The 22,793-nt window shown below is 33.8% G+C and overlaps 3 protein-coding genes and 1 long non-coding RNA gene across 4 annotated transcripts; 1 reads left to right on the top strand and 3 right to left on the bottom strand.

The window, feature by feature from the left end:
- LOC109355085 (TPR repeat-containing thioredoxin TTL1-like) lies at positions 1,723 to 5,433 on the top strand. Its single transcript, XM_019598017.1, has 7 exons — positions 1,723 to 2,823; positions 3,162 to 3,357; positions 3,468 to 3,652; positions 3,737 to 4,070; positions 4,153 to 4,357; positions 4,451 to 4,557; positions 4,672 to 5,433. The coding sequence occupies exons 1-7, from the start codon at positions 1,925 to 1,927 to the stop codon at positions 4,831 to 4,833; spliced, it is 2,088 nt and encodes a 695-aa protein (XP_019453562.1). The 5' UTR covers positions 1,723 to 1,924; the 3' UTR covers positions 4,834 to 5,433.
- On the bottom strand, positions 8,774 to 14,303 carry LOC109355128 (ubiquitin-conjugating enzyme E2 35-like). Its single transcript, XM_019598088.1, has 8 exons — positions 14,129 to 14,303; positions 13,794 to 13,821; positions 13,435 to 13,521; positions 12,230 to 12,288; positions 10,092 to 10,133; positions 9,944 to 10,017; positions 9,226 to 9,323; positions 8,774 to 9,117 (listed from the first exon to the last, which is right to left on the bottom strand). Exons 1-8 carry the CDS (start codon positions 14,162 to 14,164, stop codon positions 9,080 to 9,082), a joined length of 462 nt encoding a protein of 153 aa, XP_019453633.1. The 5' UTR covers positions 14,165 to 14,303; the 3' UTR covers positions 8,774 to 9,079.
- LOC109355129 lies at positions 11,129 to 12,223 on the bottom strand. The gene is made up of 2 exons (XR_002108631.1): positions 12,050 to 12,223; positions 11,129 to 11,375 (listed from the first exon to the last, which is right to left on the bottom strand). It is a non-coding gene; the product is annotated as an uncharacterized LOC109355129 (long non-coding RNA).
- LOC109355084 (14-3-3-like protein D) lies at positions 15,710 to 19,753 on the bottom strand. Its single transcript, XM_019598016.1, has 6 exons — positions 19,613 to 19,753; positions 18,639 to 18,945; positions 18,424 to 18,511; positions 16,827 to 16,936; positions 16,604 to 16,752; positions 15,710 to 16,119 (listed from the first exon to the last, which is right to left on the bottom strand). The coding sequence occupies exons 1-6, from the start codon at positions 19,689 to 19,691 to the stop codon at positions 16,058 to 16,060; spliced, it is 795 nt and encodes a 264-aa protein (XP_019453561.1). The 5' UTR covers positions 19,692 to 19,753; the 3' UTR covers positions 15,710 to 16,057.

The raw sequence follows: 22,793 nt of genomic DNA, 5'->3' as shown, positions 1-22,793 counted from the left end.
TATAGTGGTTCAATTAATGGTTCAGTAATTAAACTGCATGACGGTTAAACCAGACATACTTACTTATATTTATATATATATAAACGTATAGCAAAATTTCAAATTTCAAATAGTCAGATACTCAAATTTATAATCCATATTCATAATCTACTCAAAATTCAAATAAACAAACACCTTTAAGTATTTAACAAATTCAAAGTCTAAAATACAAAACATATATCAATTCAAAAGTATCACTTAACAAATGCAAAATATAATAAATGACACAAGTTCACAGCTCACTCTACAAAACAAATAAATTTGGAGTTTAACATTTAACACCTATGAGTCAAAGTTGTCTCATATTGATATTATATTTTTGCACCAAATCCTATCTTCAGACAGTACTCAAGATTACACAAATGTCACTGAGATTACACACAAATGTTATGAACCAAAAGGTGTAATCTAAGTATGCCTTGGAAGCATGTGCATTGAAGTGTTGAAGAAATGTTGAAAAGATGAGTCACCTTGTAATGAGTTTTTAAGTTTTTAATTTTTTTTCAAAAACAAATATGTGTATAAACCGGTCAGTTTAGTCAAATACCAATTGGTTTTGACCAATTTTGATACTTGACCGATTCAACATCTGTACCGTACCGGTTAGGGATCCAGTTCACTGATTTTTTGACTCAACCGGCCGATACGGTTTTTACATCATTGAATTTTATAATTAGATCGTTTTGATTACGGATTGGATGTCTTATTGTCAATGTGATAATGACAATATCTTCTACTTGAAAAGTGGTGGCTCACTTTTTGTAAGTAGTGGGAAAGATTTCTAATGTATAAGATAATATTTCTTACCATATGAGTAATGAACTAATTCATTTTTAAGTGTGATTATACCTTCTAACAAGTATCGATCATAAAATCAAACATTTGAGATGACATTTAATATAATACAATACTTAAAAATTTATTAAGGCTTTATATCATTAAACCAACCTCATTGATAGAAGAGATTTTGATTCAAGAAAGAAAAATAGATTAGGAAGTCAACAAGGAAAGTGAATGACAAACCAAATATTCATTAATTCACACATGAATAAAAAAGGACAACATTCTTTAAACAGAATTTATTGGTTTTGCTTTTACTTCAATAGATAGAGTTTAAATCTAGAGTGTATAATATTTTTTTACATTTGTCAGTACATTATTAATAATTTGTATTACTTTTATTTAAGAGTTAATAACGAATAATATATAAATGATTGATTATTTGTTGACAGTGTAAAAATACTAATATTATTAGTATATATATATTTATTTAATCCTATATGTAAACTTATCATCTAATTTTAAATAAAAGAGGATAAATATATGTGAGTGACTCTATCAGAGGAAAGAATCCTTATGGACAAAAAGGGATTTTATATAGAAATGTATGGAATAGTAATGATATTGGAGAAATAAAAGAGAAAAAAATCAGAAAATGTAGGAAATAATAATGATAATGGAGAAATATAAGGATATAAAAAATAGTAAGAAGAAAAAAGAAAAGAGAATATGTGAGAAAACCTGTCTCGTGAAGTAGCAGAGTGAAGGAAGGAGAAGAAAGAAAAGAAAAACACTAAAAAGCTTTTCTCTTTCTTCTTCTTTTTCTCTCTCTTTCTTACAAAAATAAAATCTTTTTCTTTTTTCTTTTCTTTTCTGTTATTTTCTGTTCTTTTCTGTTATTTTCTGTTCTTTTCTCTACTCACATTCATTCTTTGCTTCTTCCTTTTATATATCACGAGATCCCCTTCTATCATTTTCTATATCTTCATCTTCTACTTCATTCTCAGGCATTGTTGCTGATACAAAAAGAAATTGAAAAAGATTGTGTTTTTAAGCTACCCTTTTGTTTTCTTTGGTTATTACTGAGAACAAGAATTAAAAAGAAATGTCAGATTCTGATAAACCCATTTCCGAGTTAGGGCTCGGCTCACTCAGTAACCGCTTCCGTGACTCACTGAGCTGCGATGCTAATAAACCCGATTCCCAAGAACTCGATCTTGGTTCACCTATTTCGACATTGCGGACTCGCCACCATCCTAGTGCAACAGTAACCGCCACCAGTAGTAGTAGTAGTAGTTCCGGTTCATCTGGTTCGGTGTCTGGCCGAACCGGTCTAAACCCGGTTTCCAAGAGCTCCAATTCCGGCGATATTTCCGGTGGTGAGAACAATAGACCCACCGCGGCGGCCGGGAATTTTCCACGGAGCTTCAAATCGGGTTCGAGTTCATCGCAGCCGTTGATATATTCCGGTCAGTCTCATAGATCCCCGTCATCGTCTTCCTCCGCCGTGAACTCGCCGTCGCTGAATGCACTCCCCGCCGGAAACATATACCCCTCCGGTAGAGTTCTTAAATCCAGCATGGCATCGGTATCGGCTAGCCGGAGCTCCAGGCCTGATGTTTTGGGCACCGGCACGGGTAATTATGGCCACGGAAGCATAATGCGGGGCGGCGGCGGCGGCAAAAGTGGCAGTGGAGATGGGATTGCGAATTCGAGAATGAGCGATAGTGAATCAGTGAAGAGAGCAGTGGGGAGTGTGGATCCAGAAGAAGTGAAGAGAGCAGGGAATGAACAATATAAGAGGGGACACTTTGCTGAAGCATTGAGTTTATATGATCGGGCAATCGAATTGTCTCCGGTTAATGCCACTTATTGGAGCAACCGGGCCGCAGCATTGACTGGTTTGGGAAGATTGGGAGAGGCAGTGAGGGAGTGTGAGGAGGCTGTGAGGTTGGATCCTACTTATGGAAGGGCACATCACCGTTTGGCAACTCTTTTTCTAAGGTGAATAAGCGTTACCATGAATTCTAACTCAATCATTCAATATTAATGTGTTTTTGTTGTTTGTGTTTTGCTTTCGTGGAAATGTGATTGCATTGGTGGAATGTTTCTTTGTTCTATCACTTGGATTATAAAGATTGATTTTTCTGTTTTCTACTAATTTTAATTTAAAACTCAAGTTTTAGTTATTTCGATTTTGTGGACCTACCATCTTGCACTGTACCATAGTTTTAGATGCAATTCTGTTATTGTTATGGTATGGCATTGTATGAAAGTTTAATGGTGAAGTCTGTATTTAATGGTTGCTTTACATAATATATGGCATGACATTAATTTCACAGGTTAGGACAAGTAGAGAATTCTAGGAAGCACTTATTTTATGCTGGGCTGCAGCCGGATCCTTCCGAGGTTCAGAAGTTGCAAATAGTGGAAAAGCATATCAGCAAATGTGTAGATATGCGGAGGATAGGAGAATGGAAAAGTGTTCTCAGGGAAGTTGATGCTGCTATTGCTACTGGAGTAGACTTTTCTGTTCAGGTAGTTGTTATTTTGTTTTTTAAAAAGAATTGTATCTTAGTTGAATATGATATGCAGGTGTGAAAGATGAAGAAAAAAATGTCTTAACTGATTGGAACTTGAATTTACAGCTAGTTATGTGTAAAGCAGAAGCCCTTTTGAAGCTCCACCAAGTTGATGATGCAGAATCAAGTTTATTACGTATTCCCAAATGGGAATCACATACCATTTCCATGTCGCAGGCAAGATTTTTTGGGATGCTTTCCGAAGCTTATTGCTACTTTGTTAGAGCACAGATTGATATGGCATTTGGAAGGTGAGTTCGGAAAACTGTAAGCTTCATCAGAAATCTAAGCTGGCAAAGGTTTCTGTTGAAGAATGGATGATGGATGTATTGCAGGTTTGAGAATGCAGTTACAGCTGCTGAGAAAGCTAGTCAGATTGATCAGCGAAATGTTGAAGTTGCTGTTTTGCTCAACAATGTAAGGATGGTGGCCAGAGCTCGAGTGCGTGGCAATGATCTTTTCAAATCAGAAAGATTCACCGAGGCATGCTCGGCATACGGGGAAGGTTTGAGACTGGACCCTTCAAACTCTGTTCTCTATTGCAACAGAGCAGCATGTTGGTTTAAGCTTGGGCAATGGGAAAGATCAATTGAAGACTCCAATCAAGCTTTACAAATCCTGCCAAATTACAAAAAAGCCCTTCTTCGAAGGGCTGCATCAAATAGCAAGGTAAATTGACTTATTATCTTTGTCATACTGTATGTTTTCACTCTCAAAGGTAAGTAGTGTCATCTGTTGCTGTAAAATGCAGCTAGAACGGTGGGCAGAAGCAGTAAAAGATTACGAGGTCTTGCAGAGAGAACTTCCCGATGACAATGAAATTGCGGAAGCCTTATTTCATGCACACCTTGCACTAAAGAAATTTCGTGGGGAAGAAGTACACAATTTAAAATTTGGTGGTGAAGTGGAGGCCATATCAGATCTCGAGCAGTTTAGAGCTGCAATTTCTTTACCAGGTAATTAAAATTGTTAGGGAGAGGCTTTTACAACTCATTTTATAGTCAGTTTTGTATTTTGCGACCCTCATGATATTATCTCTAATTTTACAGGTGTGTCTGTTGTCCATTTTGAAACTGCATCAAACTTACAGTGCAAGCAAATATCACCTTTTGTGGATACACTATGCAGTCGCTATCCATCTATTAACTTCCTCAGGGTATCTCACTTAACACTTGGTTTTGCCTTATCTCCGTGATATTTAATTTAGAGGAATAACCAAGCATAATGGAAGTTTTCTTATGCATGTAATCTTTTTTATGTTTGATCAAAGGTGGATATTCAAGAAAACCCAACAGTTGCAACTTCTGAGAATGTTAGGATTGTACCAACCTTCAAGATCTACAAAAATGGCAGCCGAGCAAAGGAAATCGTATGCCCTAGCCGTGATATGTTGGAACACTCCATTAAGCACTACAGCATTTACAACTCATGACTTGTATCACATATCTGGTGTCATTAAACTCTTCAAAGTTCATCCAGTCATTTGATCCCACCATAAAACGATCACCTTAATACCCGACATAGTCAGAACAGGATAATAATCATGTTAGCAGCCAATACTAGTGGAAACCGGATAATAACAATTACCAATACTCTTCAAAGTTCCTTTTGCAGTTTTCTTTATTCATTCATTCCTCATTGCTCCCTGGTTCAATGTCCCTCCCAACTTTCCCTTCTTTTCATCTTTTCTGTTAATGTAGGTAATCTGTTCTTATTTTCCCAGTTTCCTCATGGCTGGGTGAGGAAAAAGAAAGATTTTTATATGTCTGTACAATTTGATTTAATTGGCAGTTTATGTTAGCTTTTAAGGTCAATAGATAGACAAGTATAGACAGAAGGTAGGGGAGGTTAGGCTACTGTTAGAGGAGGATATGTACATGTATATGTGTGATGATAATATACCAAATGCTTGAAGACTTTTGAGGGAGATAGGATGAGTGGTGGGTGCTCACTGGGTTGGTGAAATGAGGATGAATATGTTACTATCATTTTTCTTTCTTAGCCATTTAATCAATAAATTTCTCATTTTTCAGAAGTTCATATATCATCATTACCTTTCTGCTTTCAATATATTCTGAATTAATCATTTGGCATTGGAAGAAAAAAGAATGACCGGGTCTTGAGATTGGTTATGTGAGTGTTTTGAATACAGTTTTTCAAAAGCGGGTTTTGACAAGTTTGGGTTTTCAAACGGTTTTTAATAGTGGGTTTTTAGTAAAGTGTTTTTCATTTGGATATTATGTTTATGAGGGTAAGGTTGTGTACATTTACTTTCCTTAAACTTCATTAAGTGAGAGTCATGTGCATTGTTGATTTTATCATAGTTAGAGCAGTAGTTGAATACTCATGATTGAGTTATAATGAACAGGGAAGTGAAAATTTGTCAACTTCCCTAGAGGTTTGCACACTACATTGAATTGAGTTTTTTACTTTATGGGCAACCTAGTCCATGAGACATCCCTTAATGGACATTCTAATGGTGAATATACACAATCTTATCCCTACAAGTAGAGAGATTGATTATAGGATTTGAATCGTTATACCTTGGTCATTAAGTAACAATTTTATCGTTGTGGTGAAACTCACTCACTTTTCTTTTATCAAAAAATTAAATTTAAAATGGTCACTCAATTTTAATATCCCAAACTTGAATTTGTTCCTCAAATGCACTCCCAAGCACACCTTGTACGATTTAAGGTCATAGCTGTTTATTTTAGTAGGATGTGCCTGACACCAGTGGGCAAAATTTTAATTGAAGGTTAGTCTTGTTATACAGCGGAATGGACTAAGTGGTTGATGAAATTCATAACTCTTATCTTTCATCCCACTTTCCCAATCTTGTTTATAATCTATATTTACTAGGATTCACAAGAATATAACTAAATGGGTATGTTCACGTGGGCATTTAAGAATGTTGCACTCTTTGAAATGAAGCACTCAACCTTCCCTAAAAGACTCCAAAAAAGTCATTGATTTGCTGCAATTCACTGCTCTGTATTTTTAATTGTTGTATATAAGATAATGGCAACTAACCACAAATTGGTGGGCCTTAATCAGCTGTGTACAAATTTTGTGTTGCCCTGCAGAAGGTCATGACCAGAAGAGAAGAAATGGTAGGTCCAAGTGACCAATGTTGAGAATTAATTTGTGTTGAAGGTAGGTGCTTTTAACTTGTGCTCAGCATGCGTTTCAAGGTGGAAAAGGATAGAAAATTACTAAAAACATGCTTGTTTTAAGGTGCAAATGTCATTTTCAAAGAACATTTTTACTCGTAAAAGTAATTCTTATTCTACAGTAAGGTCCAAGTCAGTCAATAGATAACTAATGAGTTCACCATGATATTAAGAATTTGATTTCAGTCCTATGTATGAATTTTTTTTATGAGAAACTATGCCCATTACAACAATCTCCACCTCAAATGGGATTAATTATCAACTATTGGACAGAGGATATACCTGTACATACAAAAAGGAAAAAAATAATTCCTTTTGTGCACAGTAAAAATTTGGGGTCAAAGCCTCAGGGTTACTATCCCACCATCCTAGGGTCAAGACATATATTCCTCGAGGACTTAAAAGAAGTGTTTACCCACATATTTATAGATAACATAGATCTAGTAATATAAGGTCATATTGAATTCTTAGATAAACTAAAATGTCAAATATTCAACTCTTGAGAGCTACTTGTTAAGAGGGATAGTCATACCCAAAAAAAATTAGTTTTTCACACATAGGATGAGGGAAATCCACAACCCATTGATAGCTAATCTGGGTAAGATTATAACCTTGGTCAACTTGGTTACCGCACTGGCAGTCCACTCTTACATGTTGTGCTAACCATGGTTGGCTTTATTGTGTTTTTTTTTCTTGTTCAACCAACAGTTAAAAAATAAACAAAATCCAAATAAAAGTGCTAGCATCACACTCTAAAAGAATGTAGATAAAGGTTGTATGTGAAAAGTGCTATGAGAATGGTGGTGGTCACTGATCAGTGAATTAGACTGTGGCAATGTGTGGACACTTATGTCTATGAAGTCAGATTACACACGTAGGAAATGGCCCACAATGTGGGCTGTAAAGACAACGTCATCAAAAAGATACAAAGGAAACAAAAAAAAAGGTGGTTATGGTTTCTTATGTCTTAGGCTAATAGGCTTAATAATGATAGTCCCAAGCCTATATGTTATGGGCACAAAGGTCCTTTTGATGAAGCTACAGTACCAACGGTAGAATGTAGTTTGTACTATAACATCATGAAGTTGGCGTACTCAAGCATAAACTAGAAATATAGAAGTTGTGGATGAGATTCACTTTACATAGGATAATGTAGACTTTAGAGTTTAGAGTGTTGTACCTGTCCTCTACTATAGTTTGTACTATGAGCATGATATTTTAAGGGTCGTTTTCTTTTGGTTGTTTCTGTTTTTTCTCTCTTTAATTATCGTTTTAGCTTGTATTATTGCATGCATCGCATCAGCATCATTCTTCAATATGGCACAGATTAGAATGATGTTAATTTGTTGTAGCTGGTTGGACTTTAGCCACTAAAATGATGTTTTTGTATGTACAAGATGTTCATTCTTTAGCCTTTCTATTTACCTCAAAATCAATATCTTTTCTTAATTTGCATGTACAGCGATTTAGTACTTCTGCAATTAATGGTTCAGGGTTTAATAGCAGCTTAAAAGGACTAATAACCGTAAGTGAAAATTGCTATATAGAGTAGAGAATTATGCTCATAGTCATACTTTCTACAAAAATGGACTCCTCATTATAAATAAACAAAAATTGTTGAGTGAAAATTTTCACTCCAACCAATTTGATCATTAAGAAAGTAGCTTACAAATATTCTCAACATTTCACAAGTTAGTTTCTCCTGTTGTAGAGATAATTAAACTTTAAACACAGATGACTATTAAGAGCGTTAAATGTCACCTCATTATTTTCACTACAAAAATGGAGAGCACATCTGCTGTCCCACACTTTGTGCTACTCCATGTACCATGAGCTTATTATTGGTTAGAAAATTATTTAATAATTAAATTTTAACTTAAATATTTTTTTTGACCAATCATATGCCTATGAGACATAAAGTGGTACAAAGTGTGAGACAACAAATATGTTCTCATACCAGGACAGACTACCTTGTTCTCCCAAAATCATCCGAGGCACGTGAAAATATTCAAGGACCACATTAAATAAAGTGAATTTTTCAACAACAATAGTAATCTTTACTCTTACAAATACAATCCAATTTGACCATTTTTCCTTGTGAGACAGGGTAGACAAGATATGTTCTTTTTTTGCATTAGTAACACTGTACGTACAGTCTTAGGCAATGGCTCCTGAAACGGATTGTTTTACCACTCTTCAAGAAATAAGGGATATAACTTCATTCACAATTTAGCTTTTGATGTTTATAGCCCCAAATAAATTAGGACTTGGAATTTCAAGATTTAGTATGTTCTGAATTGTAAGAGATATCGCAGATAAATGGTCAACACATATATTCATATAAGTTCCAAGATAAGACAGCTTTCATTTCAAGAGAAGAAATTAACAGGTAACTGTAAGCTAAGGAGAATATTAACTCCAATAGTTCAAACAATTCCTCCAGATTTTCATTTTCATTTGACTGTTAATAGCATACACTTCAGTTATTATTGTTTGAGAACAACCTCAAGCCCCGCTAGCATACAATCGGGTCCATTCCTTGGCTGCAAATTCCGATGCCATTTTTTTAATGAGAATAGGCATATAGCATGTTTGATGCCATCATAATCAACTAACATTTGATATGTAAATCATACACGCAGAAAACATACCTGTTTCAACAGCCTCGACCTCATTAGATTTCCAATGCTTGGCAATGTTCTCAGAAAGTGGATCATCCGGGTTTGGTGCACTCAACAGAGCTTGAATGCTAAAAGAGTGCCAACAAATATATATGATCAGTACATAATACCATTACGACAGGTTAATTACATAGATTGAATTGACTTGCCCACACAACATTTTCCAGGAGGCAGAATAGCAGACACTGAAGTGATCACAACTATGGTCCAGAAAGACTAACGGATAAAATGAGCCAGAATTATAAAAACCACAAACGAAACTTCCATTTCCCAAGGAAATGTTTACCAAACTAAATGAGAAATTCTTCCATGTAAGCACAGATAATTTGAAAATTGTTATTTTTTCCAGACTTGAAATTTTGCATTCATGCTATCTGTATTTATTTATTTATTTACATAAAGGGAGGTCCGTGCATGAGGCTTCCATGTAGTGGAGTTAGGGGCGGGTAGATGCATGCAGCGGCCTCACCCAGTCACCGCCCACAAGTGGAGAGGTGGTTCCTGAGAACCTATGACCTACATATCACAATGCAAGCAACCCTACGTTGCATTGAGACTCCCCTCATTTGTCTTTATCTATCAAGACAATAATACCAACCACCGTTAGCTTTGTACCATTTCTTTCGGAACTAAATGGGTCCAAGAGAATATGGAGATGGCATCATAAAAAAAATACAAATAAAGGTACCTCAAAAGAACAGTGCGTATCTGAAGGGCAGGGCTCCATTTATCTTTCAGAATATCAAGACATATCCTACCAAGCTGAATTGAACAACTTGTGAGAGAAAAATTAACTATTGCAGAAGAAATGTGAACATAGGGGAAGCAAAATGCACCTTATCGATGTTCGGATGATATATTTTTGTCAGAAACCTGACCTGTAAAAAGGAATGCACTTTCAAATCAGGAATTGCTGGGAAATTTGTGAAAAGTGTGCCTTTAAACACTGAGAAGGTAACATTATTGTCAGAATTAAACCTTGATTATCCAATAGAATAAGAAACTGAAAATTCAAACAATTTTGAGATGAGACACAATACATGTTTCTACAGAAAGGAAAAGGCGAGAGCCAGGAGAGCCACATCAGACAATCCCGAATTCCAATCAGATACACAGAAAAGCTATAGTAGGCACACCTTTCCCTAGAAAGTAATAATGGCCTCAATATGCTAATTAGTACCCTAGTTCTATGTCCCGTACGCCCCCAACTTCTGGAGGTAAGAATATCTTCATAGATGAAAGAAGGGCTATTATATTTAATAATTTAAATCAGTTCTAAGGGTTTCAGCATTGCGCTCATAGATAAGGCAGTTAAAAAATATCCCAAACCCCTCCAAGGATCCATGCAACAGAATCACAAACCATGTTAGGGTTTATACCTCTATTAAGGTAGCAAATCATGAGCACCGCAACTTGTAGTGCCTATATGGCATCGAACAGGCTGATTCAGTCTTTCATGCCATGATTACACAGATGGGCTCTTCCTGATTTTGTCCATATCAGATGTTTCTGGTTAGGGTATCCTCTAACCCAACGATGAGGCGATTATGCGATCTGCTTGTAGTTTGCCTTAGGTCAAACTTATAAGCCTAGGAGCCTAATCCACATTAGGATTTTAACTATCTAATATTGAATTTGCTCCTTGCAATAAAAAAATTCATCTTGTCAATTTTAACCTCAACTTCAATTCCATTCTAAGTATGCAACCATATAGATTCTTGAAATGTTGGCAGTGACAAAATACATTTTAGTTCAACAAACAGAGTGATATTTAGCAATACGCCAATACATGACTGCTACCCAGGTATTAAACATGTCAGTGATTTGCATAATTCATATGTGACTAATGTTACCATGTAACCTAGTCTTTTTGACTAGATATAGATATAATTTCACATATTGACTTATTTGAGCATGGTCATGCATTTTATAATCTCATCCAATCAAATATCATCTAAGTGACATCCCTTCGCATGATTCATTGTATATCCCATCACGAACTTTATAATCAACCTTGTTTAGGGTGACATTTGACATATGTGTAACTTCTCATGTGGTCTCCGTTCATCTTTTGGGAAAGACGTTTAGCCTTTAGAATGCGACATATGCAAAAGTCCTTTCTCTGATCTTGTATATTCAATTGTTTTACATTTTGTCAATATTTGTACTCTAATTTAGGCCAAATAAGCTCCTTCATCTATCTCTATATATCTTAGCACCTAATACATAGGTGGCTTGACACAAACTCTTCATGAAAAAACATTGAGAAAATAAATTGTGCATTGACAATGTAAATGTTATGTCAGCACATCATCCTTTATGTGTATTACTTTTACTTTTAAAAGTCAATGGCTACTAACACATGAATGATAGATGATGTGTACACAATGTAAAAATAATTACACTGTTAGTGATACCCATTAAACTCAAATTTGCTTAGCCAATCCTTCTCGAATTGTTAGGTTTGCCATGCCCGATGAGTAGTATATCATCTACATACAACACCTATTGTATTATATGCAACTCTTTAATAATTGGTTTGAATAACACTTGTTCTAATTCATCTGATGGACTAAAGCCCAACTTCATGTCTCTAGGCCTTCAATCCAGTTGAAATAGTCCAATTAAGTTAGATCCATCGGATATAACTTTTATCCATCATGTCTCGCAAATAATAAATCACATGACACAAATATCACAAGGGAAGGCATGAAGAAAAATATAGTGAAAGTGAAGGTTGTTCAACCATTCACATTAGGATCCTATCACATTACACTTAGAAGGTGTAATACACCTCAAATAGCAAAAATAAAAGTTACTAAACATCTTAAACTATAGGCAATTGTACAGCTACAAATGTCATATAACCTAAAGTTTCAACTTTTACATGGATAAGAATTCAGCAGAAACTTGACAGTTGACACCGAAAGAATACCATTATGCCCATAAAAAACAATAAAATTAAATTAAGTACCTTTGGAGCAGCCATTGGATATTCTTCGGGCAAAAATAGTTCTAACTTGAAAACTCCTCCTAGTAATACAAACAAGGAAGCATGCATATTAGATGTTATTGTGCTTGATTCTGTGTGCTTAAACCTCCACTAACAAGCTCAAATGTGAGGCATGTAAAGATTCCAAATGGAACAAAATCACCATGAGCACATAGTAAGCAGTAATTATGATGTAAACAGAGATCTATACGAAAAACCAGGCTTGTAAGCCACTACAAATGGGAGTTCTTTGTCTCACCATGGCAATTTGGGAATCATGTTCCTGCTTCGATTCTAATGGCATATTGCAAAAAAAGTGGAAACCGGCATAGTTTTCGAATAGTTAACAACAAAAGTGAGCTAAGAGTATCCAATCAAGGCACTTTTCAATTAATAATTTTTATCCTTTTTTACTGGCCAAGTAGTATGTTCTTCAACCTCCGAAGGCAATAATGCACATGTGCAGAAAAACAATTTCGTTAAAGAAATTAGCTTGTCAATTTATTCAGTTGAACTTAAAACTGTTTTACAGAATAAATAACACAAGCTTGTTAAAATGAAAAACATGGAATTTAGTTTGTCCATAAAAGAAGCGTTACAGCAAAAAAAGAAAACAAATAGCTTCTTAATTTGGTCTAATGCAAGTGAACCTACAGAGAAAGTAGTTTCTTTATGCATGAGAGTGGATCCTATTGGAATACATTATTTAGATGGTAATAGAAGTAATATCAACAATAAAATTAACATAAAAGCCATTATTGATTTTTTCAAAGAAAAATGAATAATCGTGCACTAGGATATTAAACTTGAAAGAAGACAGCAGCCAGATTCAGGTGTAAAACAGGTATTAAACACATGGTAGTTAGACAATATGGTCAGAAAAATGGTAATTAAAACCCACTCCACCACGTGTCGCAAATAGCATGACTACAAAAATTATCAGCAGCCTTCTTTGCAACTAGGCCACATGTATAATTTTCAGTCAGCATAGAAATATTAAATAAAAATTGAAATACACTTGAATGAAATTTTGAAGGTTAAATGTAGAGCATAATTGTTTACAGGAATTCTTAATGTACTTCCCAAACATACCCAAATCAAATTAAACTTTATTCCATGTCACTGGCAGAGACAGCACACAATTAAGTATTTTAACGCATAAATCATGCTGTTGAGCTGATTACTACCTTCATAAGGTGACTGGGTTGGTCCAAGGATCATCACATTGAAATATCGCATATTATCTTCTGAAGGGGAAGCACTAATTCCAGGTGCTGCATCAGCAATAACTTATATCAAACACTGAGGCAATCAAGTAATATGCGGAATAAACACAGGACCGGAGCCATAATTGGGAATATTAAAGCACCCAATGTAATAACATTCAAGATATCTTACAAGGTACTAGATAAAGCACTAGAAGACAAGGACAGTCACTAAAAATTCAACTAATGGGAACTTCAAAAGCACACAAAACATCAAAGTAATTTTCAAATAACAAATAAAGCAACAAAGATAATCTGAGAGTGAGAACTAAGAACTTTACCTGGCTCACTGAGAAGACGCTGCGTTTCCTGTACAGGAAAAAATATAATCAAAATATTCACATAGATCAAAATTCAAATAAAAATAATATAGAAAACCCAGAAACAGAATTCGCTAACATTGAAGATCAAAAGCAAAAGGGAGCATAATCCCAAAATTTTAACACCTAAAAACTTCGTATTATTTCCTCATCGAAGATGAATTCAAGCAAGGTAAAGTGGAAAAGATAAAATTTTGGAATTCACCCAAATTGAGTACACAGTTATTGGTTGAAAAAGAGGGTCTTCAGCCAAATAAAACGATCAAAGAAATTGAAAGAAGGAATTGGGTACGCACTTTGATGATTCTTCGAGGAAGGTTACTGTTGGCCATGATCGAGGTCGATTACAAAGCACGCAAGAGGGTTTGAGAGAGAGAGAGAGAGAGAGAGAGAGAGAGAGAGAGAGTTTATGTGACTATGATGTTGGGTTGGATTAGAAATTAGGCAACTCCGAAACCTTCTTTAAATTCTTTCCAACCAGGCAACAACTAATCGTGGTATTAAACAAAACAAACAAATATTGCTGTTTTGTACTTTCCATTTTATTCTTCAAGATATTTGTTTTTGAAGAATCTTGAGGATTTAAATTATTATTAAAGTAAAATTTGTTTCCTTTTTATAAATAATTATTTTGTGACTAATCATCTTTAACATGTATCACTCACAGGATCATATAGTTGTCCTAATATGATACTTAGGATTTAGTATATTTTATACAATTAGAGTAACAATATATTCGTAAAAACTTTTTGGGATTGTTTCAAGTCTTCTTGATTAATTAGTTTCTAATTCCAGTTGTGTACAACTCTAGCCTTATCATAAAAAAATTAGTTATAAGTATTTTATGACATGTATTTGATAAACTCTTATTGTATATAATAGTTTATAGTTATTTATCATATGATATAACCAGTGACAAAATTGTAATGGTAATAGTAGGTGACAAGATTCACTTTGTATTATTTGAGGACATTGAGTTAAATGAGAAAACAATTTTTCTCTCATTAGTGGATAGAATATGGTAAGTTAACCTAATAAACTTATCAAATACTAATGAATTATTATAACATGAATCACACTAAAATATGGATACTTTATCACATCCCTCCCTAATGTGAAAATTGTATATCATGCCTTCCGTCACAATGTTTGAACAACCTTGATTTAACCATACAAAAATGAAGAATTAGAGAGATAAAAATCCAGACAAATAAAAGATGAAGGAGTGTTCCAAGAGTTTTATGATAGAAATAGAAATGTTTCACTCAAGTTTAAAAGAAAATTTTTTATTTCACAATTATAATGCTTGCAATGTTTGAGACTGAATTTTTGACAAAATGTTGATAAGTGAATCTATTTACTATATAATAAAAAAATTCCTAGGGACATATGTCAATACTTTAGTCAAAGTTTTTCTTCTATGGAGACATCTCAATACTTTATACAAAATTTTCTCTCCAAAAGCTTCTTATTTATTACTATATAACCTTACACACAAGATGAAAACTATCATTTACTATTTGTTTAAAAATCTGAACATAATGACTTATTAAATAAATAATAAATGAGAGACAAAATGTTGCATTTTTTTCTCACAATTGTTTTGGTTGAAGATTTCTTAAGGCGTCTCTTCCTTTCTCAACACATCTACCATCTTCAACTCTCAAACTCATTTACAACTATGATATTCTATTCCTCATATGATTTCCTATTCTTTTAATTTATGTCTTTATTGGTATATATACTTTATATTATTTCTCAAATTGTATTGAATAAATTTATGATCTTCAACTTACAAAATGTCAATAAGATGAATGAATTTAAAATTATAATTCAATGCTCTAATTTCCCCCACACCACAAACATAAAATTCATAATTATGAACTAATCTCAATTTTGACATAATCTCCCAATTGAAATGATGAACTACAATCTCAGTTCTATCACCAAAAACAAACATTAAAGATGCAAATTGATCGCAATCATGTGTTGCAAACCAATATAGATATGAGTTGTAACAATAGTATCAGTAAAACTAGCCAACAACAATAGCATACAACTGAAGCATAGGGTTCAAATTTCAAATGCTCTATAAAGCTAGAGTAATAATAACTCAAAGCTGAAGAGGATCATCATCCATTTAGAGGCTTCATTGCAGCGAAGGAATCATGTTTATGTGAGAAAAATTAACTCGCAATCTCAGAGATTCGTGATAGAATCACCGATCAGCGGCTCGCCTCATCTTCCCCAGCACCACTCCTCTCAATGCTTTCCAATTTTTGATCACCTGATAATGAAAAAATAGATACATAACTAGTTAAAACCAAATAACATATAAACATATAAAGGTGACCCAATGCACGAGGCTCCCACTTCGTGGAATATAAGGAGGGTAGCCTTAACATTGTAAGCAGAGAGGTTGTTTCAAAGATTTGAACTCGTAACCTCGTGATCACTAAGCAACAATATTACTGTTGCGGCAAGCTCGCCCTCTTAATAATATGTAAACATACAACTCAAATGTTTGAGCTACCATCCTAAAAAGTGGAGTTGAAATTGTAACTTTAACCAAAAGCCAAGATAATTGATATACACTATTTGAATTCTATCTTAGCTCCAACAAATATCATGTCCACATAATAGCACCAATCAGGATCAACTTAATCTTGGGAATGAGATGATTACAACTCAAAGTTTTGGCATCTTCATGAGAATCAAAACCTGAGGATTGGAACTGTAATAGTGTATTTTGCACTAGCTCTAAATCTTACCACCATCTTCTGGGATATCAGAAGTCCACAAAGTAAGGTTGTCCCTCAACAGCTGCATAATCAGGGTACTATCCTTGTAAGATTCTTCATTCATCGCATCCGACTCCGAGACAGCGTCATCGAAGGCTTGCTTCGCAAGGTGGCAGGCCCTGAAAGCGATATGCGTTAAATAACGTTCTGCCCTCACCCATATTTACTCTTAGGAACAAGTATTTCTGCATACCTTTCAGGTGAATTCATTATCTCATAATAAAACACAGAGAAATTAAGAGCCAGACCCAATCTTATGGGATGTGTAGGAGGTAATTCACTCTCGGCAGTTGTCGAAGCTGTCTGCAAATAATCATGAATCAACATTGAAGCCTTCAGAACTGAAATTGTATAATATTTTCTCCACTATTAAGAATAACTTCAAAAGATAACAGGGTTAGGGAACAAGAAAGGAGCAATAGTCACTAGGAGAAAAGAATAGCATGGAAAAAAGGAATGTAAAACTCTTAAGGCCAGATAACTCTACACGGAATGGAATTCCCTAGTTCAGTGATAGTAGTACTCCTCTAACTATGTTGCTAAAAATGAAAAACCTTCTTCTACAATAAAAGTCTAAAAGTCTAAAACAACATGATAGATAAGAATACATGGCTATGTTACTAGAAAGATGTATAGTAATTGTATGGAAGCACAAGACAACTAAACATCTAGCAACAATTATTGCTTTTCACATGGACATGTTGAAGATTAATTATTCATGCAGCCAAACATGCACTATTGAAGTGCAAAGACAAATGATTATTTTCCACCTTCCTTTTTCCCAAAATTTAACTATCCAGTTCACAGATTTAAAGTAAGGCTTGTTTTAGTTGAGCATATCAATATAGATATAAATGTTAATCCTACACAAAGGTATTTCGCGCAGAAAGATGACTACTCCATGAGATAGTTTTTTAACACAAGATCTAATCCTACACAACTATACCACACAGAAGTGTCAAGAAAAAGTAATTTTATTAAATAGTTTATTAAATATTTTTCCTAAAATAATCCTAGAATCTGAAGAATGGGGATCACCTGTCCTAAAATCAGCGTGTCCCCATGTCCCAAGCCAATAAGGTTTTTCCAAGTAATCCACATATGTTACTTTAAGTTTTTAAAATTCATTTTTTAATGAAGTGTCAATTTTTTATTGGATCGGAACAGGAAAATAGGACAGAAATGGGGACAGGTGATCTATGTCAAAATGCCTTCAACTAATAAACACCATCTAGTTAAACAATAAAGGCAGTCAATTTCATCTGGATATTGACTGTACACATAATAGTCACCTGATCTGTGGTTCTCTTAGGTATGAGTGTGGGTATGTAGTACGTGGTACGTTACCCCTGTCAAATACTGATATGGTAGGGGTATATTAAGTATGGTTTCTATAGCTTTTTGCAGTCATTTCTAGTGTTATTTTTTGTAGGTTTGAATCAACACCATAGGAGAAATAGCAAGGATAAAAAAATTTCTTGTTTGTTGTAACTCATTCATGTAAGTGAGTGTACATTACCAATTATTTTCTTTTCTTCTACTTAAACTGTACATAAAAATCTGGTTCATTCCTTAAAGGGAATCAGTTCACAGAAGAACCACAAATTGGTATAAGAGAACCAATTCACGGTTCGCTAACAAAATGAGAGAATTGTGTTTCAATGGTACACACAAATACCAGTGAGTCATACTCATTTTACACAGGGAAACCTTATTTACTTAAAAAATGTGCTAAAAGGAAAAAGTAAAGAGAAGAACAATAAAAAAGAGAGAGATAGAAAGCTAGATACCTGATATGCTTTAAGTGACTGATCTCCTACTTCTTTCTTTTCATCACCATCTTTAAATTCCGCTAAGTATCGGTAATAATCTCCTTTCCTGCAACCAAACCAAAACTAAAAAATGATCTAAACAACCAGAATCTCGCAACATAAACAAATAAAGGTACATCAAAAGCTGATAAAGATAAAGCATGCAACTATATAAGAAAACAAACAACACATACATCTTATAGTAAAACACAGTGGGTTCAGCAATGCCAGTGGATGGAATAAGATGCTCATCCAATACAATCATTATGTCACTGCAGATTTTGGACAGTTCCAACTCCACCTTGTACCGATATTCTTTGATGCGTTTAGCATTCAATTCATTCCCTTTGGATTCTTCTTTCTGCAAAATGGATGAAAGGATTCTCCATGATGCCCTGCGAGACCCCACTACATTCTTGTACCCAACAGAGAACAAATTCCTTTCCTCCACACTCAACTCAACGTCAAGCTTTGCCACTTGTTTCATGGCTTCCACCATTTCTGCACAACCCATTTGCTCACATTACTTTCATTGAAACATCTTTCAATCAAAAAGCTAACTAATACTGTTTGTGAATCAATTCCAAAGCCCAAAACATAAACTTTTCTATTTTAGAATAATGGGGCACTTAAAAAAGCTTATTTGAGCTTATGAAAATAACATATGCTCTTTACACAAATCCTTTTTAGCTTATTTCTATAAGCTTCTTAGAAAAGGTTATGAAAATAAACTCTTTTTAATTTACTTCAAAATAGCTTATTGAAAAAGCACTTAATTAAAATATACACTGAGAAACACCAGAAGTGGGCATAAAAGTAGTTTAATTGAAAAAATTACTTTTAACATAGAAGCTTTTTTTGTTGTTGCTTATTGAATAAGCTTAAGAAATAGGCTCAAACTCTTTCCAACTTATTTCAAAAAAATATTAAATACACAATTGTTTACTCAAACACACCCAAATTCACATACGGGCATGAAAGTACTTTAGTTGAAAAAACAAAAACAAAAAGGGTAATTTTTTTTACGCAAAAAATTAAAACTTGATGAGTAGTAGAGCTATGATAGAGAAAAAGAGAAAATGGGTAGGTGCATAAAGTAGTGAAAAATGCAATTGAAGTTAGTAATTGAGTTAAAATGTAAAAAACGAGAGATAGAAAAAGAGAGGACCGTCGTAGCGTTCAGCTTGCTCGGCCAACTTGGCAAGGTAGACGAAGTTGTCACGGTTGTTGTCGGAGGAGGAAGCCATAGCTGATTGATTTCAACTGAACTATGTCTTCTCTCGTGGTCGTTGTGGCGTGTAAAGTGTGTAGTTAAATAATAAAGTTAGAGAGAGAGAAAGAAAAAAGTGGGTGGGTCCTACTACTGATGGTTAAGCTCACCAGAACCAATCAATCAGCATGTTTGTGTAAGAACTCAGATTGCTACAGTGCAACCAAATTAACCGATCATTATTAACGGTTACAAAATTACAGCTAGTTATTGATTAGTTCAGAATTCAGATTATTATAGATACAAAATTTTATCTTTGCTTATTTAAGTTTAAGATTCTAACTCAATGTCACTGCTTATACTAAACATCTCATTTTCTGCATGTGTTATATGAGATCATTGTATTTTGTATATACAACTATCATTTCCAATATCTTTACAAAGTTGATATTTTTGTTCCTTCTATTATTATTTTTAAGTTGAGGAACCAAACTGTATTTTAGTCAAAGAAAAAAGAGAAGGAAAAATGAAATATTTAAAAAATGAACAAGGTAGAAATTAAAGAGTTTAATTTTAATACGGATATAACTTTTTACATGTACATCATTTGAATATGTATTACTTTTTATTTATAAGTCAGTAATACTCAATACATATGATTTTTTTTATTATCAATGGCATCTTATTACCTTTTTAGGTAAGAAATTAATCTCTTTCGAGATTCGTGACTACCCCTTCCAACAAATGTCGTTCCCAATAATTGAACCATCAACCTTGAGAGTTCAGTGATATCTACATCATTATACCAACGTTTTGTTGATCTCAATTATAGATGGTAAAACGAGCTAAGCTCCTGGCCTAGCGCACAATTTTTTGCAGGCACGACATACAAAATTTGCCTGTTTGGCTCAACCTGTTTGCCTGCCATGTCCGCAGACATTTCTATTGGGCAATGTGGGCGGCCTACGGGCTTGATGTAATAAAAAAGAAAAAATGTCAAATAAATTATAATATAATGTAATTTAATGTCTTAAAAAAGTTGTATTATAGTATGTTTTGTTCAACTTCATATAAAATATCAAAATTTTTAAAAAAAAATCTCTCCAACTACTTTATTTAATTTTTTTTCCTATTTTATTAAATTAAATTTTCTTTTTATATTTCTTATCAATGTCCGTAGGCCACCCGCATGTCCGTTTTTAAACGGGCAGAGCGTGCCATTTTGTCCGTTAAGATAATTTGGACATGCCCATGCCCGCTTAAAATATTGCGGGCACAAGTGAAACAGGCTAGGCGACCAATTTTCCTATTTCTAGTCTTAGAACATATGAATGGTACATACCATATAAAAAACTTTTACATTTTTCATATATAAATATTAAATTCAAAATAAAGGTCTTATTTTTATTTTACTATAAAAAAAAAAGAGAACATACAGGTCAACCCTATCTTATCCTAAATTGGTGTAAAAAAAATCTACATCTGGATTTAGTGCACATTAATGCAGTTTTTTAACTTTAGATGAATCTCACCCAAAAAAAGAGATAATTCCATAATAAAAATGAGCAACTACTTTCACAGAAATAAAGACGTTCCATTACATAAATATTTTCCCTTTAGTTGATGGATGAATTTATTTTTTTGTACTTAATATGAATAACCAAATATCATAGAACTCTTAATTAATATTTACCACATATATTATTATTTAAATAGGAAGGGGTTAACAATGCATTCATTTAGTAGTATAAGTTCTTAACTACTTATAATGCACATCTCTTGTCTCGACCTTTGCTCAGTTTACCTCTCCCATAGCTACATAAGCTAAGAAGCATCTTCTTACATATCATCTACCATCTTCTTAGCATTTCATTAAGAACATGAAATGTCTAATGTACATTAATCCTATATTTTGATGAAAACTATATTAAGGATTTAATTAACTTGGTTGTTGTCCTCTCTGTACTCATTATGATCAAAGTATCATCTGTCTAAAAAGTCAAAGAATTGAGTAGTTGACTCAAAATGGTCCTGAGCAAGATGGAAAGTTGTTCTTCAAATTAAGATAAACTCAACATGTCAGTTGAGAATCTCCGTCATTCTGTAAAGCTCACTTGGATATTTAAACCATAAATTATCATTAATCATCGTTTCGTATGCACTTGAAAGCACATCAATTACTTTTTACATACCTGTAGCGAAATTTACACTGTTATTACTATTATTTCATATTAATGAAGAGAGGTTTGTGAAGGTGAAAAACAAGGAGGGATGTTGTGTGTCACTGTAGTAAAACTCAAAAAGTCCACGGTAGACTGGTAATAATTTCAAAGTTATATACTTTAGGGCATGGTGCCTTTTCCATAGTTTATGATCACGAATGATCTATTAGAAATTTGAAACAATATTTCACTTGGTCATGTGTATGTTGTATGAAATTAAACAATCTTGATTATTTTACAACATTAAGATTTAAGAGGGTAATAAAGAGGATGATGCAGCCATTAGAAATGGGGTTGAACTTATTTATAGGTATAGAATTCAAGCTTATCCGTTTAGTAAAGAAAATTTGGAGCAGCTGCATGAGGCAGAAAGAGAGAAGCGTGACAACCACGCAAACCAATATAGAGACTATGTTTTGAGTTTTGAGGACTATATAAATCGCTCAATTAACTTAATATTATTTTATAGAGTTTGATTGATTAGAGATAGATCGGAGACACCAAATTGTAAGTTTGTAACAAATGATCTTCATCTCACTAGCTTGCATTTTCTGGTAATTAAAAATTATTATGGTAAGAGAATTTTTTAAGGGGAAATTGGAGGGATGTGTGTGTGATGCATGAGACTCCAATGAAATAAATAGAAGGAAAATAAAAAAAATAGGACTCTTAAAATTTGTTCATGAGTTGAGTTTTAGAGGTATGAGAAATGAAGGCTCATATCTCCCCATTTACGTTAACCTCGAGCACGTATAAACTAATTAGTTTATTGTAATTCATTAATTTATTATATATGTATTTAATTAATTTATCACAATTTATTAATTTATCGTATTATCCAATGAACTTTGCATGGGTATGTGCATGAGTCTTGTGGCTCAGTTTTACATTAGATTGTACTCAGCAGCTAGTAATAC

This window comes from Lupinus angustifolius, chromosome LG08 (assembly GCF_001865875.1).
Source record: "Lupinus angustifolius cultivar Tanjil chromosome LG08, LupAngTanjil_v1.0, whole genome shotgun sequence".
Lineage (NCBI taxonomy): Eukaryota > Viridiplantae > Streptophyta > Magnoliopsida > Fabales > Fabaceae > Lupinus > Lupinus angustifolius.
This window is presented reverse-complemented; position numbering and strand designations above follow the sequence as displayed.

Excerpts from the sequence above, each read along its gene's own strand:
- LOC109355128 (XM_019598088.1), bottom strand. The coding sequence starts at position 14,164 with ATGGCCAACAGTAACCTTCCTCGAAGAATCATCAAA. Across the intron at positions 13,522-13,793 it reads GCGTCTTCTCAGTGAGCCAG|CACCTGGAATTAGTGCTTCC; the intron begins GTAAAGTTCTTA and ends TTGCTGATGCAG. Across the intron at positions 9,324-9,943 it reads ATACGCACTGTTCTTTTGAG|CATTCAAGCTCTGTTGAGTG; the intron begins GTACCTTTATTT and ends GCACTCTTTTAG.
- LOC109355084 (XM_019598016.1), bottom strand. The coding sequence starts at position 19,691 with ATGGCTTCCTCCTCCGACAACAACCGTGACAACTTCGTCTACCTTGCC. Across the intron at positions 18,946-19,612 it reads GCAAGCTGAACGCTACGACG|AAATGGTGGAAGCCATGAAA; the intron begins GTCCTCTCTTTT and ends TGGGTTGTGCAG. Across the intron at positions 16,120-16,603 it reads TGATATCCCAGAAGATGGTG|GTGATCAAAAATTGGAAAGC; the intron begins GTAAGATTTAGA and ends TTTCATTATCAG.
- LOC109355085 (XM_019598017.1), top strand. The coding sequence starts at position 1,925 with ATGTCAGATTCTGATAAACCCATTTCCGAGTTAGGGCTCGGCTCACTC. Across the intron at positions 2,824-3,161 it reads TTGGCAACTCTTTTTCTAAG|GTTAGGACAAGTAGAGAATT; the intron begins GTGAATAAGCGT and ends TTAATTTCACAG. Across the intron at positions 4,358-4,450 it reads AGCTGCAATTTCTTTACCAG|GTGTGTCTGTTGTCCATTTT; the intron begins GTAATTAAAATT and ends CTAATTTTACAG.